The following is a 24,286-nucleotide window of genomic DNA, read 5'->3' as shown; positions in this document are numbered from 1 at the left end:
TAGGGTTACGCGTTGACCGGCGTCCACCCTAGGGTTTCGGATCGTCGAACGTTGACTTTCGTTTGCAACGCGTTGCTTGGCGTTGACCTAGGGTTACGCGTTGACCGGCGTCCACCCTAGGGTTTCGAATCGTCGAACGTTGACTTTTGTTGCAACGCGTTGCTTGGCGTTGACCTAGGGTTACGCGTTGACCGGCGTTGACCCTTAGGGTTTGAATCGTCGAACGTTGACTTTTGTTGCAACGCGTTGCTTGGCGTTGACCTAGGGTTACGCGTTGACCGGCGTTGACCCTAGGGTTTCGAATCGTCGAACGTTGACTCGTGTGGATTTCGAATCATCGATCGTTGACTTTTGTTGCAACGCGTTGACTGGCGTTGACCTAGGGTTACGCGGTGACCGGCGTTGACCCTATGGTTTTGGATCGTCGAACGTTGACTCTGATTGCAACGCGTTGACTGGCGTTGACCTGGGGTTACGCGTTGACCGGCGTTGACCCTTAGGGTTTGAATTGTCGAACGTTGACTTTTGTTGCAACGCGTTGCTTGGCGTTGACCTAGGGTTACGCGTTGACCGGCGTTGACCCTAGGGTTTACGGATCGCCATTAACACAGTTTATACTCGTACGTTTGCTGGAGTATACACAGTTTAAGCTCTTAAGGTATTGGAGCATCGTGGTCTCGAATGTTGGGGTTGCAGGACCAACTGTTAAAGTTGATTCATCTGTATGTGTGGATTTTGTCCTGAATTTGTTGGGTGCTCAAGTCACGAGACCAACTAGGGGAGTTGATGCGTCAATGACTCGCAGTTATAGAATTTTTGGCAAATCCTCAGCCATCAACGGATTTGATTAGCCTTTACCGACTACCGTTTGAGTCGGGCTAGCATGCGGATTGTTTAAGTCCGTTCCGCATGTGACGTTGTGCTAAGAGAGTTAACGCTCTTAGTGCTACGATATTGAATACGTAGACTTCGTCTTTCTCACGGGAATAGACTACCCGGCAACGCGTGTTAGGCGCTGACTTATCCTTACTTAGGATTCAGGATAAAAATCCCCAGACTCGGATTCTGGTGTCTTCTTCAATCGGTAAAAGACTAAACCGGCAACGCGTGTTAGGCGTTGACTTATCCCTGCTTAGGCTTCGGGATAAAATTCCCCGTGCGTGTGAGGCACGGATTATGGTGTTATTAATAACAACCTGCCACAATGTTGAATATGTGGTCTTTTGTCCTTTTTACGGTCAAAGACTAACCGGCCATGTGTGTTAGACATAGGCTTTGGGATTTTTGGCAAACCCCCAGCCATCAACGGGTTTGACGTGCCTTTACCGATTACCGTTTGAATCGGGCTAGCATGTGAATTATTAAAACCCGTTTCACATGTAACGTTGTGCTAAGAGAATTGCTTCTCTTAGACTTAATGCTATGATTTTGAATATATAGAATTCGCCATTCCTTACGGGAATATGGCATCCGGCAACGCGTATTAGGCGTTGACTCATCCCTACTTAGAATTCGGGATGAAAGTCCCCAGAATTGTACTCTGGTGTCTTTTTCAATCGGTGAAAGACTAAACCGGCAATGCGTATTAGGCGTTGACTCATCCCTACTTAGGATTCGGGATGAAAATCCCCAGAATTATACTCTAGTGTCTTTTTCAATCGGTGAAAGACTAAACCGGCAACGCGTGTTAGGCGTAGGCTTATCTCTATTTAGGAGTTGAGATAAAATTCCCCGTGCACAAAGTGCACGGATTGGAAGTTGGGAATTGTGTCTTTTCTCAGGGTAAAGACGGACTGGAAAATGGAAGAGGAAGAATTTTATATTCTATCTCCCGGCACTGAAGAGGAAGAATTTTATATTCTATCTCCAGTTGGAAAGGAAACTCAAGGTGGGATCTCCACCCTCAGAATCCGAAATGATGAAACTAAGAGTGGGATCTCCACTCCGAGAATCGGAAAGATTCAAACGACCCTAACTTTTATAGGATTGGTCATTCGATCCAAAAAGAGTCCCTCATTTATTGAGGAGAAAGCCCAATTTCGACCCTAACTTTTATAGGTTTGGTGGAAAAAGGAAAAGATGGAAGTCTTTCGTTTATCGAAAAGGATAACTCAATCTTAGTCCTAACTATCTGCAGGTTTGACTAAGTAAAGTTGGAGACAATCCTAACTTTTATAGGTTTGATTGCTCAATTGAAAGTGGACCTCTCGTTCATGGAAGGAATCGAGAATGGACTTTGGTTGTGGTCCTAACTATAGGAACGTTTGACCAGGTAGACAGTGAGAGTGGGAGTACAAATCATAGTGGGGGTTTAGTGTTTATCACCTTGTTCGTAATTATCGGGTTATCCCTAAGAAAATTACATATAGCGTTCTTCTGGGAACTTCCCATTACATGAATCATCCACCCCCAGCTTCTTTCTTGGAACTGGGTCTGACTTTGTACTCCGTTACATGTCCGGGTTATCCTTAAGAATATTAGCGTAACATTCTTCAGGAACTTCCCATCAACGGTAGAAAACAGTTTAGACTCTTATACCTATTGGAGTATCAGGCAACAGTTTATACTTGTATACTCTTCGGAGTATTGAGAAGCAGTTTATACTCATATACTCTTCGGAGTGTTGAGAAGCAGTTTATACTCATATACTCTTTGGAGTATTGAGAAGCAGTTTATACTCTTATACTTGTCGGAGTATTGCCGTTCTTATTTGGCTTATCCTAGCGTTATGACGCTGGCTTCAACCAAGGTTTGGATGCTATTCTTTAAAGTAAAGCAAGCCTTGGTGGGATGAAGGATCCTCCTGTGGTACGCGCAGTACTTCGGATCCACAATATTATCAGCTTCCTCCTGATTCGTGATGGGTGACAGCTTGATCTTGTTGTTTTCAAGAAGGGTCTCGAAGATGGCTGGAACGTCTTCGTCTTTGAATGAGTACTCTTTTTGGAGCCTTGGATCCGAATTCTTCTGCTGTCTTCGGAGCTGGTGTTGTGACGTTTGATTAACGTCAACAACTGTTGTTGGTGCCTTCCCTTCATCATGGGACACGAGACTCGAATTCAGAGGGTTAACCATCGGTTGGTTTCTTTCGACCTTCCTCCTTCTGAGGAAGCGTTCGGCCTGTTCTCCGCGCACCTTCAACTCTCTCCAGGTATTGAGCGGCTCTACTCCCATAACGTCCAAGATGTTAATGGACAAGTTATTATGACAGGTCTGCAAGACGAACTCCTCCGTGACGGGATCCTTGCAGTTTATTACCTGATTGCGGAAGCGTTTGATGAAGGTATCCACCGACTCTTCATCTTTTTGTTTCTCATCGAAGAGTGTCCTGATTGACACTTCGGTGTCATCATCGAAGAAATGAGCGAGGAACATGCTTTCCAGGTGCTCCCAGTTGTTGATGCTTCCGGGCTTGAGGCGGCGGTACCAATCGAAGGCGGGCCCGCAAAGGGTGCCAACAAATGACTGCGGACCATCAAGAGGCTCGTTGCCAGAGATTGCTCCCCAAATGTGGACTTGAAAATAGATCAAGTGCTGAGTGGGGAACCGCCTTCCGTCGAACGGCGTGAAAGTGATCAGGTGAACTTCGCCGGATACGGCATCGATGTCCCTGTCTTTCGGGTAAGGACACGGAATGCCGGTCTTCCTTAACCTCTTGAGGGCAGACATCAGGGACATCAATTTTGCTCTCAGAGATCCTTCATCTTTTTGTCCTCATCTATAATCCTGTTTTGGACAATCCGAAGAAATAAACAGGGCACCCGCAGCATTGTCATCTTTGTGGGACCAACCCCCAGTATTATTGTCCCTTAGTGGGACCACCCCCAGCGTTGTGTTCATTCCATATCTGAATCGCTACCATGTTTGGTAGCAGTGTGCGACGGAATGGATTCACGCCTGCGTGATTCGACAAAGCTCGGATGTGTTGGTCGTGCATTTGTCTCCATCTCGCATGCATAGCCATTTCATTTCGATTTTGAATGGCTTCTTTCTGGCTTGGTAAGAGCATCCTCAATGATTTTGTGCTATTTCGCTCGGTGTGACCATGAAACATCCGAGCTTGTCCTATGCAGACGTTGTATCCGTCAGAGGCGATTGCGGAATAAAGAATCCGGAGAGTTCGTCAATCAGGAATGTATTCCTTCAATGGATCACCTTGGTAAATCATTTATTTCCAACGTTCTAGCTGAAGCTGAATAATTTGTGGGTTTATTCCCGAACCAAAACTCTTCTTCCTGGAGAGAAATTGGGTTGAACAGACACTTGATAGCACTCGGAGATTTCCGTTATTGACCATGATTTATGTAACTTCTGGGAATTCATAATTCTCGCGAGAAACCGATCCTTTTGGTGGAAACGCCTCGATTTGGACTGTTGATGCTGTCGTGGAGATCCTCTCCAATATCGAGACCTCCGTGAAAGCGTCCTGGGCAGCGTACACTGCTGATAATATGCCTGCTGATAATTTTGGAATACACAGACAGTTGATAAGTCCGCTTTCCCGGGTGACTTCTGCTTTCGAAGATTATTCGTACTCCGCCAGCTTGATAGTAACAGCCATCGACGTTGCGGTCGGAGTAACCTATCGGCTGATCACGATTGGATTCTTAGTATAACGCGTTCGTCTGTTGACTAGTGTTTTCCTCTGGTAAACATTGCCTGTGGCGTGCTGGCAAGAGCGCATGTTTGGAATTCACTGCTTGTGAGGTGAAACCTAACAGGCTGCCTGATTTCTGCACGCGCCTAAGCGGGCCCGTTGCCAGAAATCAATTTGTTAGGAGGTCGCGTACGACCCCAGTCCGGATGTTGGCTCGAAGCTCTTTCAACGATCTCCAGCTTTCCTTAACAAGCGCTTTTCCTCGATTCTCGGGTAGGGCACCAATACGATCCTTCAGAGGAATCCTAAACTTGGGGAAATCCACGCAGCGGTAGGGCCTTACCGGAGGTTCGGGATCTGAAGTTGACGAAGGCCGGAGAGCAACGTCGCCTGCTTTTGCCTTAGGCGCTGACTTGGCTTTTGGCACCCAAACTTGTTTGGATCTCGACGATCTCTTAACTGCCTCTTCCTTTTGCATTTCTTGTGCTTTTCGCACAAGGGTCCGGGCATGCGCAAGCAAGGTGCGGCGCTTCTGGATTCTCTCCTCGAGAGTAGAGCGGGTTCTTTGGACACGAACCCATTCGTTAATTGGAGATCGAGAGGAGGATTCCGATGCTGGTCGTGGCGACAGATTAGCCACTTGGCGCTTTCTGAGCTCCAGATCTGCTTGGTAATGGAGACCATCCATCTGATCCAAAGCCTTGGCAAATTGGCGCGCGAGGCGTTGTCGTTTCCTTTGACGTGCTCTCTTTGATAGAGTTGGCGCGCCTTCAGCAGTCGACTCCTTAATCGTGAAGGAGTTCAGATCTGCAAATTTGGCTTCATTGAACACCGGTGGATCATTGCAAGGTGCAACAGCAACAACGGCGGAGAGATCGTCTTCTTGGATCTTCAGATCTGAAGACCAACAGATCTTTCTGGAGGAGGATGCACTCTTGCACTTGCCAGGAGAGGCGGATCTGGAGGAGGAGGCACTCCTGCGCTTGCCAGGAGAGGCGGATCTGGAGGAGGAGGAGGAGACATAGTACTCCTCGAACTTTTGCTGGTCGAATTCATATTCGACCTCTTCGAGCACCGGGATCTTGATCGTCGGCTGCGGCACGACAGCTCCGGCAGCGAAGCTGTTGGCTCCCACTGTGGTCGCCAGTTTGTTTGCTGTGAAAGTTGCTGTTTTCATTGCTATCGAATCTATTACAAATTTAGTCGTTACAATAAACTCGAATAAAATAAAAGAAAAGTTGATCTTTTTATAAGATCTCCTTACACAATGAAAATAAAAAGTTTACAACTTTATCAAACAAACGCAGAGATCGTTTATCGGTCTTCTGCTTGCGTGGGTGTCTTTGTCTGTGCCGGGGTTTATCCGTGGACCACCGTCGATCAGATCTGATTGCTGAAAAATTGGGCAGAACTTCGTCTATCCGCGAAGGGATCGAGAAAACTGTAGCGCTTATCTCGATAAAAGCGAGATAATTGCTCTTCTTAGAATTACCACAATGGGATAATACTAAGGATTGAATGCGGGTGATGTAGATCCGACGAATCTCTCTCTCTTGCGTTGAAGAACTAGATCCGATCTCTCCTCCTCTCTTGAAATCTGTGCACTTTAAGTCTTTAATCCGGCAGGGCTTCACCGCGGCACCAGAATTCCAGCCTTTCAAAAAATGAGGCCTAAGGCTTGTATTTATAGGCTTGAGGGGATAACGGAGCGGTTAAAACTGATCGAAAACCATCAAAAACACGTCCCAAGTGCGAGACAGCTCGGGGTGTCTCGCACCTGTGCGAGACAGTCTGTACCCTATTTAGTATTTTGGTTCTAATTCTTTCATCTGAACTCGGATTTGAGTGATTCAAGATGTGTTGGAAAGATGACAAAGATATCTACAACTTTCATGTTTTGAGTTGTTTTAGATTCTAACGGGATCATGGTCAAAACAGCTCCACAAGTTCCGAGACACCTTTGGGTGTCTTGGCCAGGTCCGAGACGCCTTTGGGTGTCTCGGCGCTATTTTAGGCATAACTTCCCAATATGATCTCCAAATGACCTGATTTCAGATGGTTTGGAAAGTTAGCAAAAATATCTACAACTTTCCTGTTTTTAGTTTCTTCAGATTCAAAACGAATCATGGTCAAAACAGCTCCACAAGTTCTGATACACCTTTGGGTGTCTCGGCCAGGTCCGAGACACCTTTGGGTGTCTCGGCGCTATTTTAGGTATAACTTCCTCATATGACTTCCAAATGACCTGATTCCAGATGGGTTTGAAAGTTGACAAAAATATCTACAACTTTCCTGTTTTGAGTTTCTTCAGATTCAAAATTAATCATGGGCAAAACAGCTCCAAAATATTCCGAGACACCTTTGGGTGTCTCGGCCAGGTCCGAGACACCTTTGGGTGTCTCGGCGCTATTTTAGGCATAACTTCCTCATATGACCTCCAAATGACCTGATTCCAGATGGGTTGGAAACTTGACAAATATATATACAATTCTTCCGTTTTGAGTTTCTTCAGATTTAAAACGAATCATGGTCAAAATAGCTCCACAAGTTCCGAGACACCCTTGGGTGTCTCGGCTCGGGCTGAGACATTTTGTTTTGCACACTTGTCCATTTTCGTCATAACTTTTTCATCCGAACTCAGATTTAAGCGATTCAAAGTGCGTTGGAAAGCCGATGAGGAGTTCTATAAGCTCCAATGATTAGATCATCTGTGGAATAAATGAGACAAGAAGGGCATTTTGTCTTTTGTAAGTGACACGGGGCTCCCGATCAGTTCATATCTTTATTATTCTGAAACTCCGTTGCTTCACATAGTTTGCCGATTCACTTCAAGAGTTCGTCGACGTCAATCAAGCTTCTATGAACCAGATGGTGACGTTCATCATCTTCTCTTAGCTTTGAGCTGTTCGTGGAGACCTATAGGCAATTTTCGATGCCTACACATCATAGTAATGTAAACACACAATCAACATAATTGACATTGTAGCAACATAACATATTACATATATCTTAATAACAACCCACAACTACATAGTTTTTTATACTTAAACATATATAACTAACAAAAGAACATAATTTTTTTGAAACTAAACACTAAAACATCCAAATCTAATATGATGCATGCATAGACTTCTAAGGTGGTGGAGGAGGTTGCTGTCCTTGAAAGTATGCGCTAAGCTTTGTGTCCAAGTCATCAAACTTCTTGATTAGCTCTTCTTGATTACGTATGCGCTAAGCTTTGTGTCCAAGTCATCAAACTTCTTGATTAGCTCTTCTTGATTACTAATGATATAAGAATTATGAGAATATAGAGCTCTTTGACCAGTTTCAAGTTCAAGAATACGTGCAGATAGTGTGTTGTATTGCACATCTGAAAAACATGAAGGTTCTGAAGGAAATGATGGTGGTGGTTGACTAGAAGAAGTTCCTGCTTGAGTTGAAGATTGTGGAATATCTTGTGGAATTTCTTCTTGATGAGGATGATGTTCATCTTAAGAATTTTGTTCTTGAATTTTAAAATTTGTTAACTTCATCCTAGTTAGGGAATTGGAATCAAAAAAATTCAATGGAACGGACAACAGAATTTTAAAATTGGAGATCCACATGAAATTTGTCAAAGACTTTTGTTAAAAAGGCACCATAAGGAAGAAATCCTTTTGGTATTGTCAGAAGATTGTCAAAGTAAACTTCAGCCCAATTAACTTGGATATTTCCTATTATAGCATATAGAGCTTTTGCTAAGTCTAGGGAAATGAAATGGAAACTCCCAGTTTTTGGAAATAAGTTATATGCTAAGATACGTGCAATGAACCTAGGAATTGGACGAAGTTTGTTTGAATTATTTAAAGGTTTACTATAACTAGGAAGAAAGATATGATTAGATAAAAGATCTGAATCATTCATCCTAATTGACCTAAGAGAGACTCCTTGAAAAGGAATATTGAAAATTTTTTCAATTGACTTTGTAGTCAATTTAATTTCTATTCCTTTAACAAGAGTTTTAAGTTTTTCAGTACCACCAATAGTTCCAATACGTTCTATATTAGTATAGAACAATTGAACAAGAAAAGGATATGTGGGTTTTCTATTTTCAGCAGAGAATAATTCAAGCAATCCCACATTATCAAAATATGATCCAAAGTTCCAGGGAATAAAATCATCAAATTTCACAAATCGTCCTGGAAGAACATCAAAAATGGATATTTTGTTAAATTCTTCAAGTAAATCAGGACTTTTTAAGTATATTATGATTTCATCGTTAACATTAGTATGAACTTGCTTAGCTTTCTTAGCTCAAAACATGACGAAACAGAAAAATATCAGAAGATACGAAGATCAAGTTTGAGAAATTTACCACAGACTGTTGAAACTCTAGATTAGTCGACTATTACTTCGTGTAGTTGACTACAGAGCCTGTCGGACTTCAGAAAATGAAGAATTTGATGAAAGTTTTGAGAAGAAAGATGATGCCCTAACTTGGAATCAGTGGGTTCTAAAGAGAGGAAGAAGAAGAATCGGTTTTAGGATAGGTTAGTGGGTAGTTTTTAGGTTTTTATCCTTTTATTTTTAAAAGAATTGCATCGTATGGTCCAGATTGAATTGTAAAACAAATAAAAGGTGAAGATTTTATCTTAGATATGTGGCTAGGATTGATAGACTTGAAAATCTATGGTTGAGATGAACTCTACTTAAATGAAATGGGTATTGGGTTTTGGGTTTAATTTTAAAAAAAATCCAATAAGCTTTAAAACTGTAAAACTGTGAAATCAGTATTAGTAGTCGACTAGTAAGAAAAGTAGTCAACTACACTGTAATCGACAGAAAGTTGATTTTTAGATTTTAACTCAGAGTAGTCGACTATATGTGAAATTAGTCAACTACACTGTAATTTACAGAAAACCTTATATGCAATGCTTGTGCATGTAGTCGACTATAGGTCAAATTAGTCGACTATTAAGGGTATGTATGCATATGTGTTTGTTTTAAAATTAATTTAAATCTTCAATTGAACATATACCTAATTCCCTTCTTAATTTAACATAAATATCTTCTTTTAAGGGTTTTGTTAATATATCTGCTATTTGTTTATCAGCAGGTATAAATTCTAATGAAATGTCATCTTTAAGCACATGATCACGTAAGAAATGATGTCTAATATCAATATGTTTTGTACGTGAATGTTGAATAGGATTTTTAGATAAATTAATTGCACTAGAATTGTCACATATTATGGATGATATGGGACAATTTATGCCATAATCAGATAATATTTGTTTCATCCATAAAATTTGAGCACATGCAAGACTTGCAGCAATATATTCACCTTCAGTCGTTGATAATGATACCGAATTTTGCTTTTTACTAAACCAAGATACAAGTGAATGTTCTAAGAAATGACATGTTCCACTTGTACTTTTTCTATCGGATTTACATCCGGCAAAATCAGCATCACTATATGAAATTAAATCAAATGTGCTATATTTTGGATAAAACAATCCATAATTTGTAGTATCTTTAAGATATCTAAAAATTCTTTTCACTGCTTTAATATGTGATTATTTAGGATTAGATTGAAATCTAGCACATAAACATACACTAAACATAATATCAGGTCTACTTGCAGTAATGTAAAGAAGTGATCCAATCATACATCGATAAAGCTTTTGATCAACATTCTTATCATTTTCATCTTTGTCAAGTGATGTAATAGTACTCATTGGTATTGCTTTGCTTGTTGTATTTTCCATTCCAAAGCGTTTGAGTAAATCTTTTGCATACTTGCTTTGATTTATGAATATTCCTTTTTTCAATTGTTTAATTTGAAGTCCAAGGAAGAAATTCAGTTCACCCATGTGACTCATTTCAAATTCATCCTGCATAGTCTTAGCAAACTCTTGACAAAGATTGTTGTTAGTAGAACCAAAAATAATATCATCTACATATATTTGGATTAGTAAAATATCTTTATTTATTTTCTTAATAAATAATGTTAAATCAACTTTTTCAATTTCAAAACCTGAAGTTAAAAGAAACTTCTTTAATCTATCATACCAAGCACGAGGTGCTTGTTTAAGACCATATAAAGCTTTTTTAAGTTTAAAAACATGATTTGGAAAACTTTCATGTTCAAAACCTGGTGGTTGTTCTACAAAAACTTCTTCTTTTATAAAACCATTTAGAAATGCACTTTTAACATCCATTTGAAATAATTTAAAATTCATAAAACATGCAAATGTAAGTGAAATTCTAATTGATTCTAAACGAGCAACATGTACATAAGTTTTATCATAATCAATTCCTTCTTCTTGAATATAACCTTGAGCAACTAATCTAGCTTTGTTTCTAACAACTTGAACATATTCATCTAATTTGTTTCTAAAAATCCATTTTGTTCCAATAATAGATTTATTTTGAGGTCTTGGTATAAGATCCCAAACATTGTTTCTAGTAAATTGATTTAGTTCATCTTGCATTGCAATTATCCAAAAGTCATCAAGTAAGGCTTCTTTTATATTTTTAGGTTCAATAGTTGAAATAAAAGCAGTATGAGCAATCAAATTAAAATGAGATCTAGTAGTTACTTTATCAGAAATATTTCTAATAACTAAATCATGTGGATGATTTTTAACTTCTACAAAATCTTTAGGTAAATCATTTTGTAAATTATCATCTTTTGTAATATCTAACATTGGAGTATCATGAATAGAATCAATTAGATCATCATCATTATTTAAAATAATAGGTGGTTTAGAAATTTTTTTATCAAATGAAACATGTAAAGATTCTTCAATAACCAGAGTTCTTTTGTTATATATTCTATATGCTTTACTGTGATTAGAATATCCAACAAAAATTCCTTCATCAGATTTAGAATCAAATTTATCTAAGTTATCTTTTGTGTTTAAAATAAAATATTTACAACCAAAAACTTTAAAGTAAGATACTTTAGGAATTTTATTATAAAATAATTCATAAGAAGTTTTCTTTAAAGTAGGTTTTAATAAAACTCTGTTTAATACATAACAAGCTGTTGATACAGCTTCTGCCCAAAAATATTTTGGTAAATTACTATCACACAACATGGTTCTAACACATTCTTGTAAAGTTCTATTTTTCCTTTCTACAACTCTATTTTGTGGAGCAGCACGAGGAAAAGAAAAAGTATGTGATATACCATGTTTATCACAAAAATTTGCAAATAATTCATTTTCAAATTCACTTCCATGATCACTACGTATAGAGATAATAGAAGTAGATTTTTGATTTTGAATTCTTTTGGATATAGAAAACTCATTAAAAGCATTATTTTTATGTTTAAGAAAAATTACCCATGTAAATCTAGAATAATCATCAACAAGAACAAATACATATCTATTATGTTTAAGAAAAATTACCCATGTAAATCTAGAATAATCATCAACAAGAACAAATACATATCTACTTCCATTTAAAGATGCTACTCTAGAAGGAGAATAATCATCAACAAGAACAAATACATATCTACTTCCATTTAAAGATGCTACTCTAGAAGGACCGAAAAAATCTATGTGAATTAATTCTAATGATCTACTTGTAGATATTATATTTTTAGATTTGAAAGAAGATTTGTGCATTTTTCCTTGTTGACATGCATCACAAAAATTGTTTTTAAAAGACATCTTAGGTAAACCATTTACTGAATCGTTTTTAGAAATCTTAGAAATGTGTTTAAAGTTAACATGTCCAAAACGTTTATGCCATAAAATAGAATCATTAGATGATGCAATAAGACAATGTTCATTTGAAATATTTTTCATAGATAAAACATATATGTTATTCTTTCTATGACCTTTAAAAATAATAGTAATTAAATCAATATCATAAATTAAGCAAGATTCTTTTTCAAAAATAATTTTAAAATCTTTATCACAAAGTTGACTAATACTAAGTAAATTATGTTTAAGACCATCAACTAATAGAATATTATCAATAATAGGTTTGTTTGGATTACCGACAGATCCAATACCGATGACTTTTCCTTTGTTGTTATCTCTAAAAGTAAGGTACCACCATCCTTGTTTTGAAAAGATGACAATAATTGTATATTTCCAGTCATATGTTTGGAGCAACCACTATCCAAAATCCACCTATCTTTCTTGGGTACCGGAAATAATGAACATTTACAGTTTTGGTGCCCATACTATGTTGGGTCCTTTAAATTAGCCTTTAGGAAACCAAACCCATGAAGAGTTTGATTTGCCTAAATAGTTAGTTGATAAACAAATATTTTTAATAAAATCAGAAATATAAAAATTCTTATGTAAAGAAGTTAATTCATTTAGAACCCAAATAGAAAAGAATTTTGATTTCTTTTTACACAAATTTTTATTTCTATATTCATACAAGTCACAAGAAGGTTTTACAAAAATTGTTTTCTTCGATTTATTTTTATTAAATTGAAAACCTAATCCTTTTGTCTTTTGTGATTCTTTTTGAAAATAAAGTATATTATTAAGATTTTCTTTACCTTTATTGAATTTGCTTACATTCAAATATATATCCTCATATTTTGATTTAAAAGAAGAAATATCTTTATCTAAACTATTAATGTGAATTTTTAAATCATTACATTCTGATTTTAAATAAATATTCTCATTAGATAAACATTCATTTTCTTTAAGCAAAGAATAATTTTCTTCTTTCAATTCAATTACTTGAGAATTAGAAATAGTAGAGGAATTTAAATCAGAAATTTCTTTAAGTAATCTTTTATTTTCACCTTTAAGAAAATTATGTGAAGCCTTTAATCTCACAAAAGTTTCATATAATTCATTGATAGCACCTAAAAGTTCTTCATTGTCACTTACTTCATCTTGCGCCATAAAACACATGTGAGCACTTTCCTTTTCTTCAATTTCTTCATCTGAAGATGACTCATCACTATCATCCCAAATAACTGCCATTGCTTTCCTTTTCTTGTTATTTTGACTGTTGTTGAAGTTGTTAAAATAACTTGATTTTTTGCTTATTCTTCAACATTGGACAATCTTTTTTCATATGACCTGGTTTATTACACTTAAAACAAAGAGGGTTATTTAAAATTGAACTCTTAGATTTAAAATTACCTCGTTTAATAAATTTTTGAAATTTTCGTGCAAACATGCCCATTTCATCATCATCATCATCTGAATCTTCTTTATCGAAAATAGTGTTGAATGCAAGTACTTTCTTGTTCTTTGTTTCTTCATCATTCTTTCTATCTTCAATTTGAACTTCATATGTGAATGCAAGTACTTTCTTGTTCTTTGTTTCTTCATCATTCTTTCTATCTTCAATTTGAACTTCATATGTCATAAGATTTCCGATAAGATTTTTAACTTTCTTCATCATTCTTTCTATCTTCAATTTGAACTTCATATGTCATAAGATTTCCGATAAGATTTTTAACTGTAAGAGTTGGCAAATCATTGGCTTCTTCGATTGCGGTAACTTTCTTTTCCCATTGTGGAGTAAGTGACCGAAGTATTTTTCTTATCATCTCCACTTGTGTATATGTTTTTCCAAGACCAATGAGAGAATTTGTGATGTCGGTGAATCTTGTGAACATTTCTCCAATAGTCTCGTTTTCCTTCATCTTGAACAATTCAAATCTGTGCACTAGAGCAAAAATTTTAGATTCTTTGACTTTATTTGTACCTTCACGAGTTACCTCAAGTGTATGCCAAATATCGTATGATGATGTGGCCGTTGACACCCTATTGAACTCATTCTTGTCAAGTGTACAAAATAATGCATTCATTGCTTTTGAATCTAAATTTGTATTATTTCTTTGTGAAGTAGTCCATTCTGAAAATGGAGTTGTTGGCTTCTCATATTTTGTTCCCACAACGTTCCAAAGTTCGTAGCCAATTGATTGAAGGTAAATCTTCATTAGGCACTTCCAATAGTTGTAGTTTAAACCATCGAACATTGATGGACGATTTGTAGAGTGACCTTCTTTGAATTGTGATGTATTTGTAGATACCATCTTTCACCTTGCTGTGATACCAAATGTAGGATTTGAAATAGATACACTAGAACACTAGAGGGGGGGGGGGTATAAATTACAAAGAAAAATGGCAATCTCAGAAATTCACAAGCACAAACACAAAGTTTTATACTGGTTCCATCAATCCGGTGTACATTCAGTCCCCAAGCAAATCCCGCTTGAGAGTTTCCACTATGATTTTGAATAAACTTACAAAATCAAAAGCAAACCTGACCAATTTGCAAGTCCCAGCAAATTACAACACCAATTGACAAACACCTTGCTAATTTACACACCAATCTCTAAACCAAGAGATTAACACCTCTCACAACTCGAGAAAACTTTTGAAGCAACAATTTCAATTCCTATAAGCCTTGATTTGTAGTGTAGTGTAGTAGTGGCTTAGGAATGATTCTAACTTTTGTAAATTTCCTAAACAATAAGTATTTGAATGATGTTCAAAGGTAATTTCAGAAACTTTTTTTTTCAAAATCTGAATATTTTTCACTTGAAAAAATGCACAAAGATCAAAGCTTATGGGTATGTAAGTCTCTGCATTTTTTCTGAACAAATAACCTATTTATAGCCCTTGAAAAGACAATTTTTTGAACTTTAAAAACGTTTAAAAATGGCTATAAACAGTCATAAATTCAAACTTTAAATTCTGAAAAAACTGTATCTGTAGTCGACTACAAGACAGATTAGTCGACTACACTGAGTTTAAACAGACTCTGTGAATTCAGAAAATTTCTCAGTAGTCGACTATAAAGTTCATTAGTCGACTATACTGTAAATTGACAGAATCTTATATTTAAGTCATATACATGAGTAGTCGACTACTATTCTAATTAGTCGACTACTAAGAGTAAGAAATATGAACTAAATATTTTTATACTCAAATATTAACTATAACTCTAATGGTTAACATAGGGGATTTTTATAGTTAACCAACACACTAAGCCTGTGTTAATGTGTTCTAATATTTATGTGTGTGTGTGTGTGAGTGATCAAGGCTTGTACAATAATTATAAGTAAAGAAAATGTAAAATATATTATCTCATATGTTCTTCATCTTCTTCACTTCATAATGCCTTGATCTCAACTTGCACTTGTTCATATTTTGATATTGAAATCTGCATATAAAAGTTAGTGCATTTGTATAACACACATTGTATAAATTGTTATCATCAAAATAATATCATGGAGATATGATATTCAACAAGGCGTAAGCTTATCTCTATTTAGGAGTCAAGATAAAGTTCCCCGCGTGTGTAAGGCGCGGATTTGGCGTTATTAATAACGGTCTGCCACAATGTCGAATATGTGGGCTTCTGTCATTTTTACGGTCAAAAGACTAACCGACAATGTGTGTTAGACGCTGACTTATCTTTACTTAAGCTTCGGGATAAAAATCCCCAGACTTGGATTCTGGTGTCTTCTTCAATCGGTGAAAGACTAAACCGACAACGTATATTAGATGTTGACTTATCCCTACTTAGGATTCGGGATAAAATCCCCAGACTTGGATTCTAATGTCTTCTTCAATCGGTGAAAGACTAAACCGGCAACGTGTGTTAGGCGTTGACTTATCCCTACTTAGGCTTTGGGATAAAATTTCTCAGACTTGGATTCTGGTGTCTTCTTCAATCAGTGAAAGACTAAACCGGCAACACGTGCTAGGCGCTGACTTATCCCTACTTAGGATTCGGGATAAAATTCCACATGTGTGTAAGACACGGATTATGGTGTTGTTAATAACAACCTGCCACTGTTGATTTTGGCCCTGTTTTCTTGGTATAAATAGGAACTTCGTTCCTAGGGTTTTGTGCAGCGGTTTTTTAGAGAAAATAAGAGTTTTTCAGATCGGAAAGGTGAGATCTTGAGGAGAGAAAAAGAGAGAGAACTTGGAGGGATTGTACAAGAAAGAGATCATCTTTCTTGGGTAAAACCAAAGCCTCGTCTTTTTGGGATGAGCTTGTGGGTTGTACAAGTCGTCGGTGTTCTCCATCATAGTGGAATCTCCCTTCACCCCTCCCCGTGGACGTAGGCAAGTTTGCCGAACCACGTAAATCTTGTGTCTCACTTATTGTATTAGCTATTGCTTGTGTTGGTTGGTTCCCTCGATATTCAGACCTAGATCTGATGTGTCTCACTTATTGTATTAGCTATTGCTTGTGTTGGTTGGTTCCCTCGATATTCAGACCTAGATCTGATATTGGGAAGAGTGTATATCTCACATTGCTTGTGTTGGTTGGTTCCCTCGATATTCAGACCTAGATCTGATATTGGGAAGAGTGTATATCTCACGTTGCTGAGATATTCACTTCTGTTCTTGTTTTTGTTATCGAAACAGGAACATCGAGATTGGCTTGTGTTTTGTGAAAACAAAAGACAGGACTTTCTCTCAAGGTGATTCGCTTCCACGGCGAGGTGGGCGTGTCGGCGCCTCAACAGTAATGAATCTAAAGAGTGACCAATCTACAAGCTAAGCATGAGAACGACAAGAGGCAAGTGTTCTTCGATCAAGGATATGCAGTGTTCTTCTCCTGTGACTATTACATGCTCATTCATACTTCACACCTTATTGCAACTGAATCCAACTTTGCTGCATCTTCGACAAGTTAACATTGCGAGAATTTCTAATAAAGAGGAGGAAGACGTAAAAGTGTTCGACTAAAGGCAAAACACTCTTCAAACAATATTTATTTGCGGTCCGAGAAGATTACCAGTTCCTTTGTTATTTATTTGTTTCTCTCGATGACGTACAAAATGTACAGGGAACAGGAAGACGTTAAAGTGTGCTTTGCAAATGATTCTGATGATGGAATGAATGCTTACAGGGAAGTTCAGTATGTGGCAGATCACAACTAAGAGAAAGCCTCGACTATACGGCTACGAATCAAAATACATGGAAAGATGATACGAACAATATACATTAAAAACCCTTTTTGAACCTCAATGCTTCTGTAGCAAGTATAAATCTCCGTTTCTCACGTCAATCTAAATGATGATACCGCCTGCAGGTGAACAGAATTGGATTTGCTGAGTGGTCTGATTTTTTTAAGGATAATAAACAAATTGGGTACAAGACCTATTGTTCTCTAGCTCACCTTCTGTATCTCTGATCCGTATTTATCCGACTCATCCTCCACAAACTGGAAAAAGGAAAGAAAGAGCAATTTCATACTCAAGAACCCGGTGTACTGCATCTTTAGGCGTTACACGTAAAAGACATGATGTATCCCACGGCAGAGAATAAAACATAAGAGATGACAATATACTTGCCTGCCCTGTGACTGTATAAAGCCTATTGTACCAACCATTTGTGGCGGCCCCAATGGCTGAGTATAAATGTCGAAGCTTTTCCCCTGGACTCTGCATCGTATATTCCACATAATACAGCCCTGCGGAATTGAAGCAATAAATGTCTTAGAAAGTAAATACGTTTTATCTTGCACACAAGGTATAAATTTGCAAGTATTAACCATTTGCAGCTTTACAATCAATCAGTTTTGCTGCCAGCCCAGGAGGTCTTGTCCAGCTTCTATCCAACCCACTTACCTAATCCAACAAGCTAGAAAACTGTATAATCTTGAAATTTTGGTTTTGGCTTTCAAAAAAACAATGAGAAGAATGATGGTTTTTTTTACCAGACTTTCTGCAAATGCATCTACGGAACCAAAAGATTTCAGACTGGTGAAATCTGGACCAAGCCCAGTGATAGCAATGCTGACTGAACACAACCTTTCAGCGATTAAGACATAATTAACAAAGAAATTATTTACAAATGTATGCACGTATAACATACGCACACAAATGCTGTAATGTACATTAAGACAAAAAATTAACCATTAGAATCAGAAGCTTCTTCAGGGAAGAATGCAGTAACAGAGTAGATGCTTTTGGTGTCTGCTGCACCAACTAACCAGCCTGCAGAGAAAATCACCCTACTCTTAGCAACATAATTGTGGATTAAGTAGTAAAACCATATGAAACAAGATCGCGATAAATTTCTGAACATCAATGATTATGACTTAGATGAATATTATAGCGCATGCCTTATATTGTCAAATTGCATCATCCAGTCAATGTGTGATAGCTGAAAGCTTCTCTTGGCCATACCTGCTACCAGTTAAACTGAGCACTTGGCTGCTAATGCTTCATTACTGTTGTTGACCTAGAATGTTATAGAATATAAGTTCACTTTCCTATTTAGAAGCATTGGTTCTCGGAATGATGGTTACAAATCAACCGAACTGATCTTCTTTCCCAATTTATCTGAATAATAAATAATAATAATAAACTTTTTAAGTACTGTAAAAATATTTTAACAAGTTTTTTTGGATTGTGAAATACTCAATCCTACTTTCATAAGTTACCTGCATGGATGAAAGGTAAAAAAATAAAAATAAGAAAAAAAAACTTATTTTTCATATTTTATTAGTAGTGCTACTTGATATTAGCTAGTAGACTGTAAAAATGCTCTTGCTTTTAGAGGTGCATGGCTACGTATTGGATTTGAACTGGGTACCAATTATATCCATATATATCTAAACCTGATAAAGGATGATCAAACCTGATCCAAATCCACTAAGAATTACGGGCATCCAAAAACATCATCCGCTTTACTTAGAATATGGCTCGGCTTTAAAATATTATTTAAGTAACTTCAATACCATTAAGACCTAGAGCTGTCCAAAAAAGAAATGAGTTCACCAGTTATCCAAGGAATAACAAATTTATTAACAAAGGATACATTATCTTATTTAATTTGCATAGCGTCTCTTCGGAATGATCCCAATTCTATACGGGATTGTTGCATGTGGATGGATATCTTGAACATTGAGAGATAAGCATCTCTTTACAATCTTCAGATTAGTTTAGTGTGTCTGGGTATAAGTAAATCACTGTACAAATATAGATTTTGAAACAGGATAATATCCAAAACCAACGAGATATCTTTATGGACGTGAAATTAGTATCCAAATCCAATTATTCGGCATCAGTTCAAAAATGCCTACAATAATGTAGATATACATATTGATGGCCAAAAGATGTCTAAAATAATGACTTTCGTTATTTAATTAGGATCAATTTTTCATCATGATAATGAGATTGAGGATGATGATGTTCATCGAATCAAACCAAGGTTGTTAAAATGGAATGGCTCAGGAGTCTTTTGTGACCATAAAGTACCTATGAGATTGAAGAGAAATTCTATAGGACCATTATAAGACCAACAACGCTTTATGAATAAGAATTTAGGCAATAAAAAAATGGCATGTGTAGAAAATGAGTGTAGCAGAAGTGAGAATGTAATGATAGAATTGTAGGCATACGCTAAACGATGAGAAGAAATGAGTAGGAGATTAGAGGTTGCTTCTACTGAGGATAAAATAACAGAGAATCGATTGAGATGATTTAGTCATGATGTACAATGAAAACCCTATATTCACTGGGATAATTTAGGGCCAAGTGTGATAGTTGTCCCAGTAGAACAATTTTAACCCATGGGGGACAATTTAAGTGAGAAAAACCGAGATAATTTGGGATAGTGGGATAGTTTAAAATTGTGATTGGGACAACTTAAGTGCGACAACTGATGACATGGCACCTTATTAGAATATAATAGTTGTTAGACTTACCATGATTTATCATAATATTTACTTAATTTAATATTGAACATATTATGTCATAATATAATATGATATATTAGAATAAATTATTTTGATTTAATATATTACAAGATTATATATTATATTGGAGTTATCATAATTTGACAAAAATATTTTTTATATTGTTAATATAATATAATATAATATTGAATTATAAATAATATAATATAGTAAAATATAATTAATATAACATTTTAAATATGTTATAGCAGAATATACTACCGTAATATATTTTTAAAATGTTTAATACTATTAATATAATACATTTTATTAATATATATGTTATTGATACTATTGTAGTTTGTATCGTAATATATTATAGTAATTATATTTTTTATTATAAAATATTACAATATAGTTTAATAAATAATATAATTTAAAAATACTGTAATAAGTTATATTATATTACAATTAACTATTATATTATATGATATTTAATATAATATATTCAAATATCTAAAATATATTCTATTATAATTAATATAACCTATTAATTATACTTTTAGTATAATATAATATAATATAATATTTATATTATATTATATTATATTTTTTTGAACAATATATTATTGTATCTATTTATTTATAATTTATTAACAATATAATGGCATTAGTTTTATAGTATAATGTAATGTAATATAATTATAAACATGAATAGAATAAATTATATATTAAGTTATAGTTTTATATTAATACAATATAACATAGTATATTTTATATAATATAATATTATATTATTATCTATTATATTATATACTTACAATATAACTAATATTTATTAGGTTTTTTAGGGGTTTGGGGGATTGGGGTTGGGGTTGGGGATGGGGGCAAAAAACTGTATATAGGATGTACAATTTTGCCGCAAATGGTGTAATTATCCCATATTATTTCAAACAAGTAAAGTTTCAATCCCATTTACACTAATGAATAACCCCAAATATAAAGTCTCTATGCCATCACATTAATCAATAACACCATAAAGTAAAGTGTCACGTCCCGAGCCCACGGGCTCGTTGGCGTGTACAAGCCGTGGGACCCACGTAGAGCAACTCGATGTTGGTTTAAATCTTATTTAATTTGCATAGCATCTCGATGTTGGCTTAAATCTTATTTAATTTGTATGGTGGAGTGATTGTGACACTCCTACTTTAGTCCCACATGGACTAGTGTGAAGAAGTGTTAGTGATTTCAATAGAAAAAAGCCCAAGATCCAAAAACAACTAGTGCTAGCATTTTGGCGGTGGATTTAAGCCAACATCGAGTTGCTCTAGGTGAATATTTCATATTAGATTCTTTGCAATTGTTAAAAAAATATGAATATCTTCTTTTGTGTTTTAAAATTCTTAGTATTACTATACAACTATACATATATATATCGTATTTTGTCGCAAGGAACAAAACTGGAAGCCATGGACCAACAGAAGATATGAAGTACTTTTATACTCCGATCTATGTAGGTTTCGAGCTACCTTTTAGTCCCATTTGAACGTGAAAAATAGTGCAAAAAACAAAAAGCAAGTTTCAGATTTGGTGCAAAAGTTTCTTAAGACGAGTAGGAAATTTGACATTAGGTATTAGCAGCAGGTCTGGTCAGGACTAGACATAGTGATAGGATTCACAAACTCCTTGAAAAGCTTGTGTCACTTTCTGAGAAGTTCTTGCATAATTCACACACTTTTAATGAAGCTATCGTATGATCTGCATATATATTATTTGCAAAAATCACAAATCGTTTATGACATTGAACTAGGATCCTTGAAGTGCAGGTTTCAATGCCCTCGCCAATTCACCAGATGCTTTATGACATTCTGGACACAGCTACATTTCATATCAACAATGTAAACGCAACCCTCGTACAAACTCAACCCTGAACTATTAGGGAACAGTTCCCTAAATTTGCGGATATTTTCCCCTGCCTCCTGACACTGAGTTGTTCCTAATCACCAAATGTGTGAATAAGTAAGGTTCCGGTGACCTTATGTAGCGTGATCATAAAATGACCTCCGTTTGGTCATGATCCCTTGATTTATTTTGGCATCTTAATACACATGTATGTAACCCGCCTACCCTCTAAGGGTTCATATATTTAGTCTCCTTACTGTGCTCCTATGCAGATCTTTCATCAATCATAGGTCGACGAACTAGTGACAGTGATGAAAACTGCAAATAATGTTCTAAGAAATAAGCCCTTTTTCAACCTTACATAACTACTAAACACTAATTATACAAATGAATCATCATTCATGAGGATCCTACATTCCTAATCTTACCCAACTCAATTAATTAGCTCGTCTGGTCAGCGACGATCAAGCCATATTTAACCAAACACTCATATCTTGTTGACTGATTCCATCAGTCCATAGTTCATGTCAAAATATTTTCGCCTTTAGTTAATAAAATGTGTTTGGTTCATACAAAATTAGAAACCTAATTAACCCGAGCACAAAATAAAATAAAATAAGGAAGATTGTAAGCGGGATGCCCTCCCAACAATGTTCGACAATCTTTGCTCATACAGGGGTTAGCCACAAAAATTCTGGCTAGCTGTTAACTTATAAAGGTCAATACTATACAGTGACGGTAACCACTTCCTATAAAGTTTGTTGTCGTTAGGATAATTATCGAACCAATACATGTTTGATTTCCATGTTAAGTGTACGATATGCATTAGGGTAAACATTGTGTAAGAAACAGTTTAGCAGATAGACTTACAATTTTTTTTTTTTTTTTTGGTTTTAACCACAGGTGTCCACACCACACATTGGTTTCGAACTCTTGCCAACAGGCAGGAGCCCGCCTAGAGACCAACTTGCCTATCATGGGGCCAACAACTTGTTGGTAGATAGAATTACATTTATAATGAAACGAATGAGGTGAGGGGAAAAAAAATATCCACCTTGTGGCACCAAAATCCGGAACTTATTCGTCTCATCTTCATAAGCTCTAAAATTCCCCTGCACATCTAATGTTCAGAGAACCATTCAAACATTATCAAGAAAACTTAAATCAGCACCTGAATAATGAATTATAAATAAGAACAAACAGAAATTTTACCCGTTTCGGCTACAGCATTCGAAGCTATAACAGGTAAAGCGAACGAAGAGATAAATATCCGAAGCAACAAATCCCTTCTCTTGGGTGCGCATCCCTCATCAGAGCAAACACTAAATTGGTCAAGTTTTTAGTTCACTGTAACCACAATAGGAGCTAAAACAAACCTATAATTTGCCTGATAAATGTTACCGAATCTTTGAGTGCAAGTGATCAGCGTTCTCGGATTTGATCGATCGACTTCCGGATTGGCCGGCGATTGCTGAAAGGGGGGGAAATGATAATTGAAGTTAGACTTATGAGTCATTAGAAGAGTATGGAGGTAAATTTAGGGTTAGGGTTTGGAGATGGTGACCTTTGGAGCGAGAGGGGAGAAGAGAGTGTGAGGGAGGAAGAGAGCAGAAAATGGAGGCCATAGCTTTTTTGGAGATTGGTTTTGAGCGGAAGGCGTTTAAATTAGCTTTGTGCAATTTTCATTTAGAACCCTCTATTTAGTTCATTTTACTTCTCTGTACGCAAATACAGAATTTGTCATCTATATTATCCAGGGTTTTCTCCATATATATCCCGTACTTTATAGCTAGTTTAAAGTTTCCCCATAAAAGGACTTGCAAATGTTTATATATATATATATAGCAATTCTTATGTCAACTTAAGTGGATGGTCCACCAAAATTTCTATCTTTGCATGATATGAAGAGTCTTTTTATCTAATATTATTATAAAAGTGTGTTGGTATGTTAAAATATTTCTTTCAAAAATGTCCTCCAAACTACATATACGCATCCATAAAACACATACTTGCATACATACAAACACATACATATACATGCATACATTCTTAATAATGGCATAACTCTCCTATTAATTGTCCACTAATATTAACTTCTATTTTTTATAACCCCTTCAGAAGAGATAACGACAAAGGGGGTGTGAAGACGAGTGAAGTTGTGCTGAT

At 36.2% G+C, this 24,286-nt stretch overlaps 1 protein-coding gene across 1 annotated transcript; it reads right to left on the bottom strand.

Moving 5' to 3' along the window:
* Positions 17,391–23,770, bottom strand: LOC109843592 (psbP domain-containing protein 3, chloroplastic). The gene is made up of 10 exons (XM_020412534.1): positions 23,685–23,770; positions 23,522–23,591; positions 23,333–23,442; positions 23,175–23,240; positions 18,453–18,533; positions 18,254–18,336; positions 18,089–18,164; positions 17,889–18,007; positions 17,714–17,758; positions 17,391–17,620 (listed from the first exon to the last, which is right to left on the bottom strand). Exons 1-10 carry the CDS (start codon positions 23,743–23,745, stop codon positions 17,594–17,596), a joined length of 738 nt encoding a protein of 245 aa, XP_020268123.1. The 5' UTR covers positions 23,746–23,770; the 3' UTR covers positions 17,391–17,593.

The sequence above is a fragment of the Asparagus officinalis genome, chromosome 5 (assembly GCF_001876935.1).
Source record: "Asparagus officinalis chromosome 5, Aspof.V1, whole genome shotgun sequence".
NCBI classification, from domain to species: domain Eukaryota; kingdom Viridiplantae; phylum Streptophyta; class Magnoliopsida; order Asparagales; family Asparagaceae; genus Asparagus; species Asparagus officinalis.
The sequence above is the reverse complement of the archived record's forward strand: the minus strand, read 5'-3'. Positions and strand labels throughout refer to the sequence as shown.

Excerpts from the sequence above, each read along its gene's own strand:
- LOC109843592 (XM_020412534.1), bottom strand. The coding sequence starts at position 23,745 with ATGGCCTCCATTTTCTGCTCTCTTCCTCCCTCACACTCTCTTCTCCCC. Across the intron at positions 23,592-23,684 it reads TCTCCCCTCTCGCTCCAAAG|CAATCGCCGGCCAATCCGGA; the intron begins GTCACCATCTCC and ends CCCCCCTTTCAG. Across the intron at positions 23,241-23,332 it reads GAATGCTGTAGCCGAAACGG|ATGTGCAGGGGAATTTTAGA; the intron begins GTAAAATTTCTG and ends TCTGAACATTAG.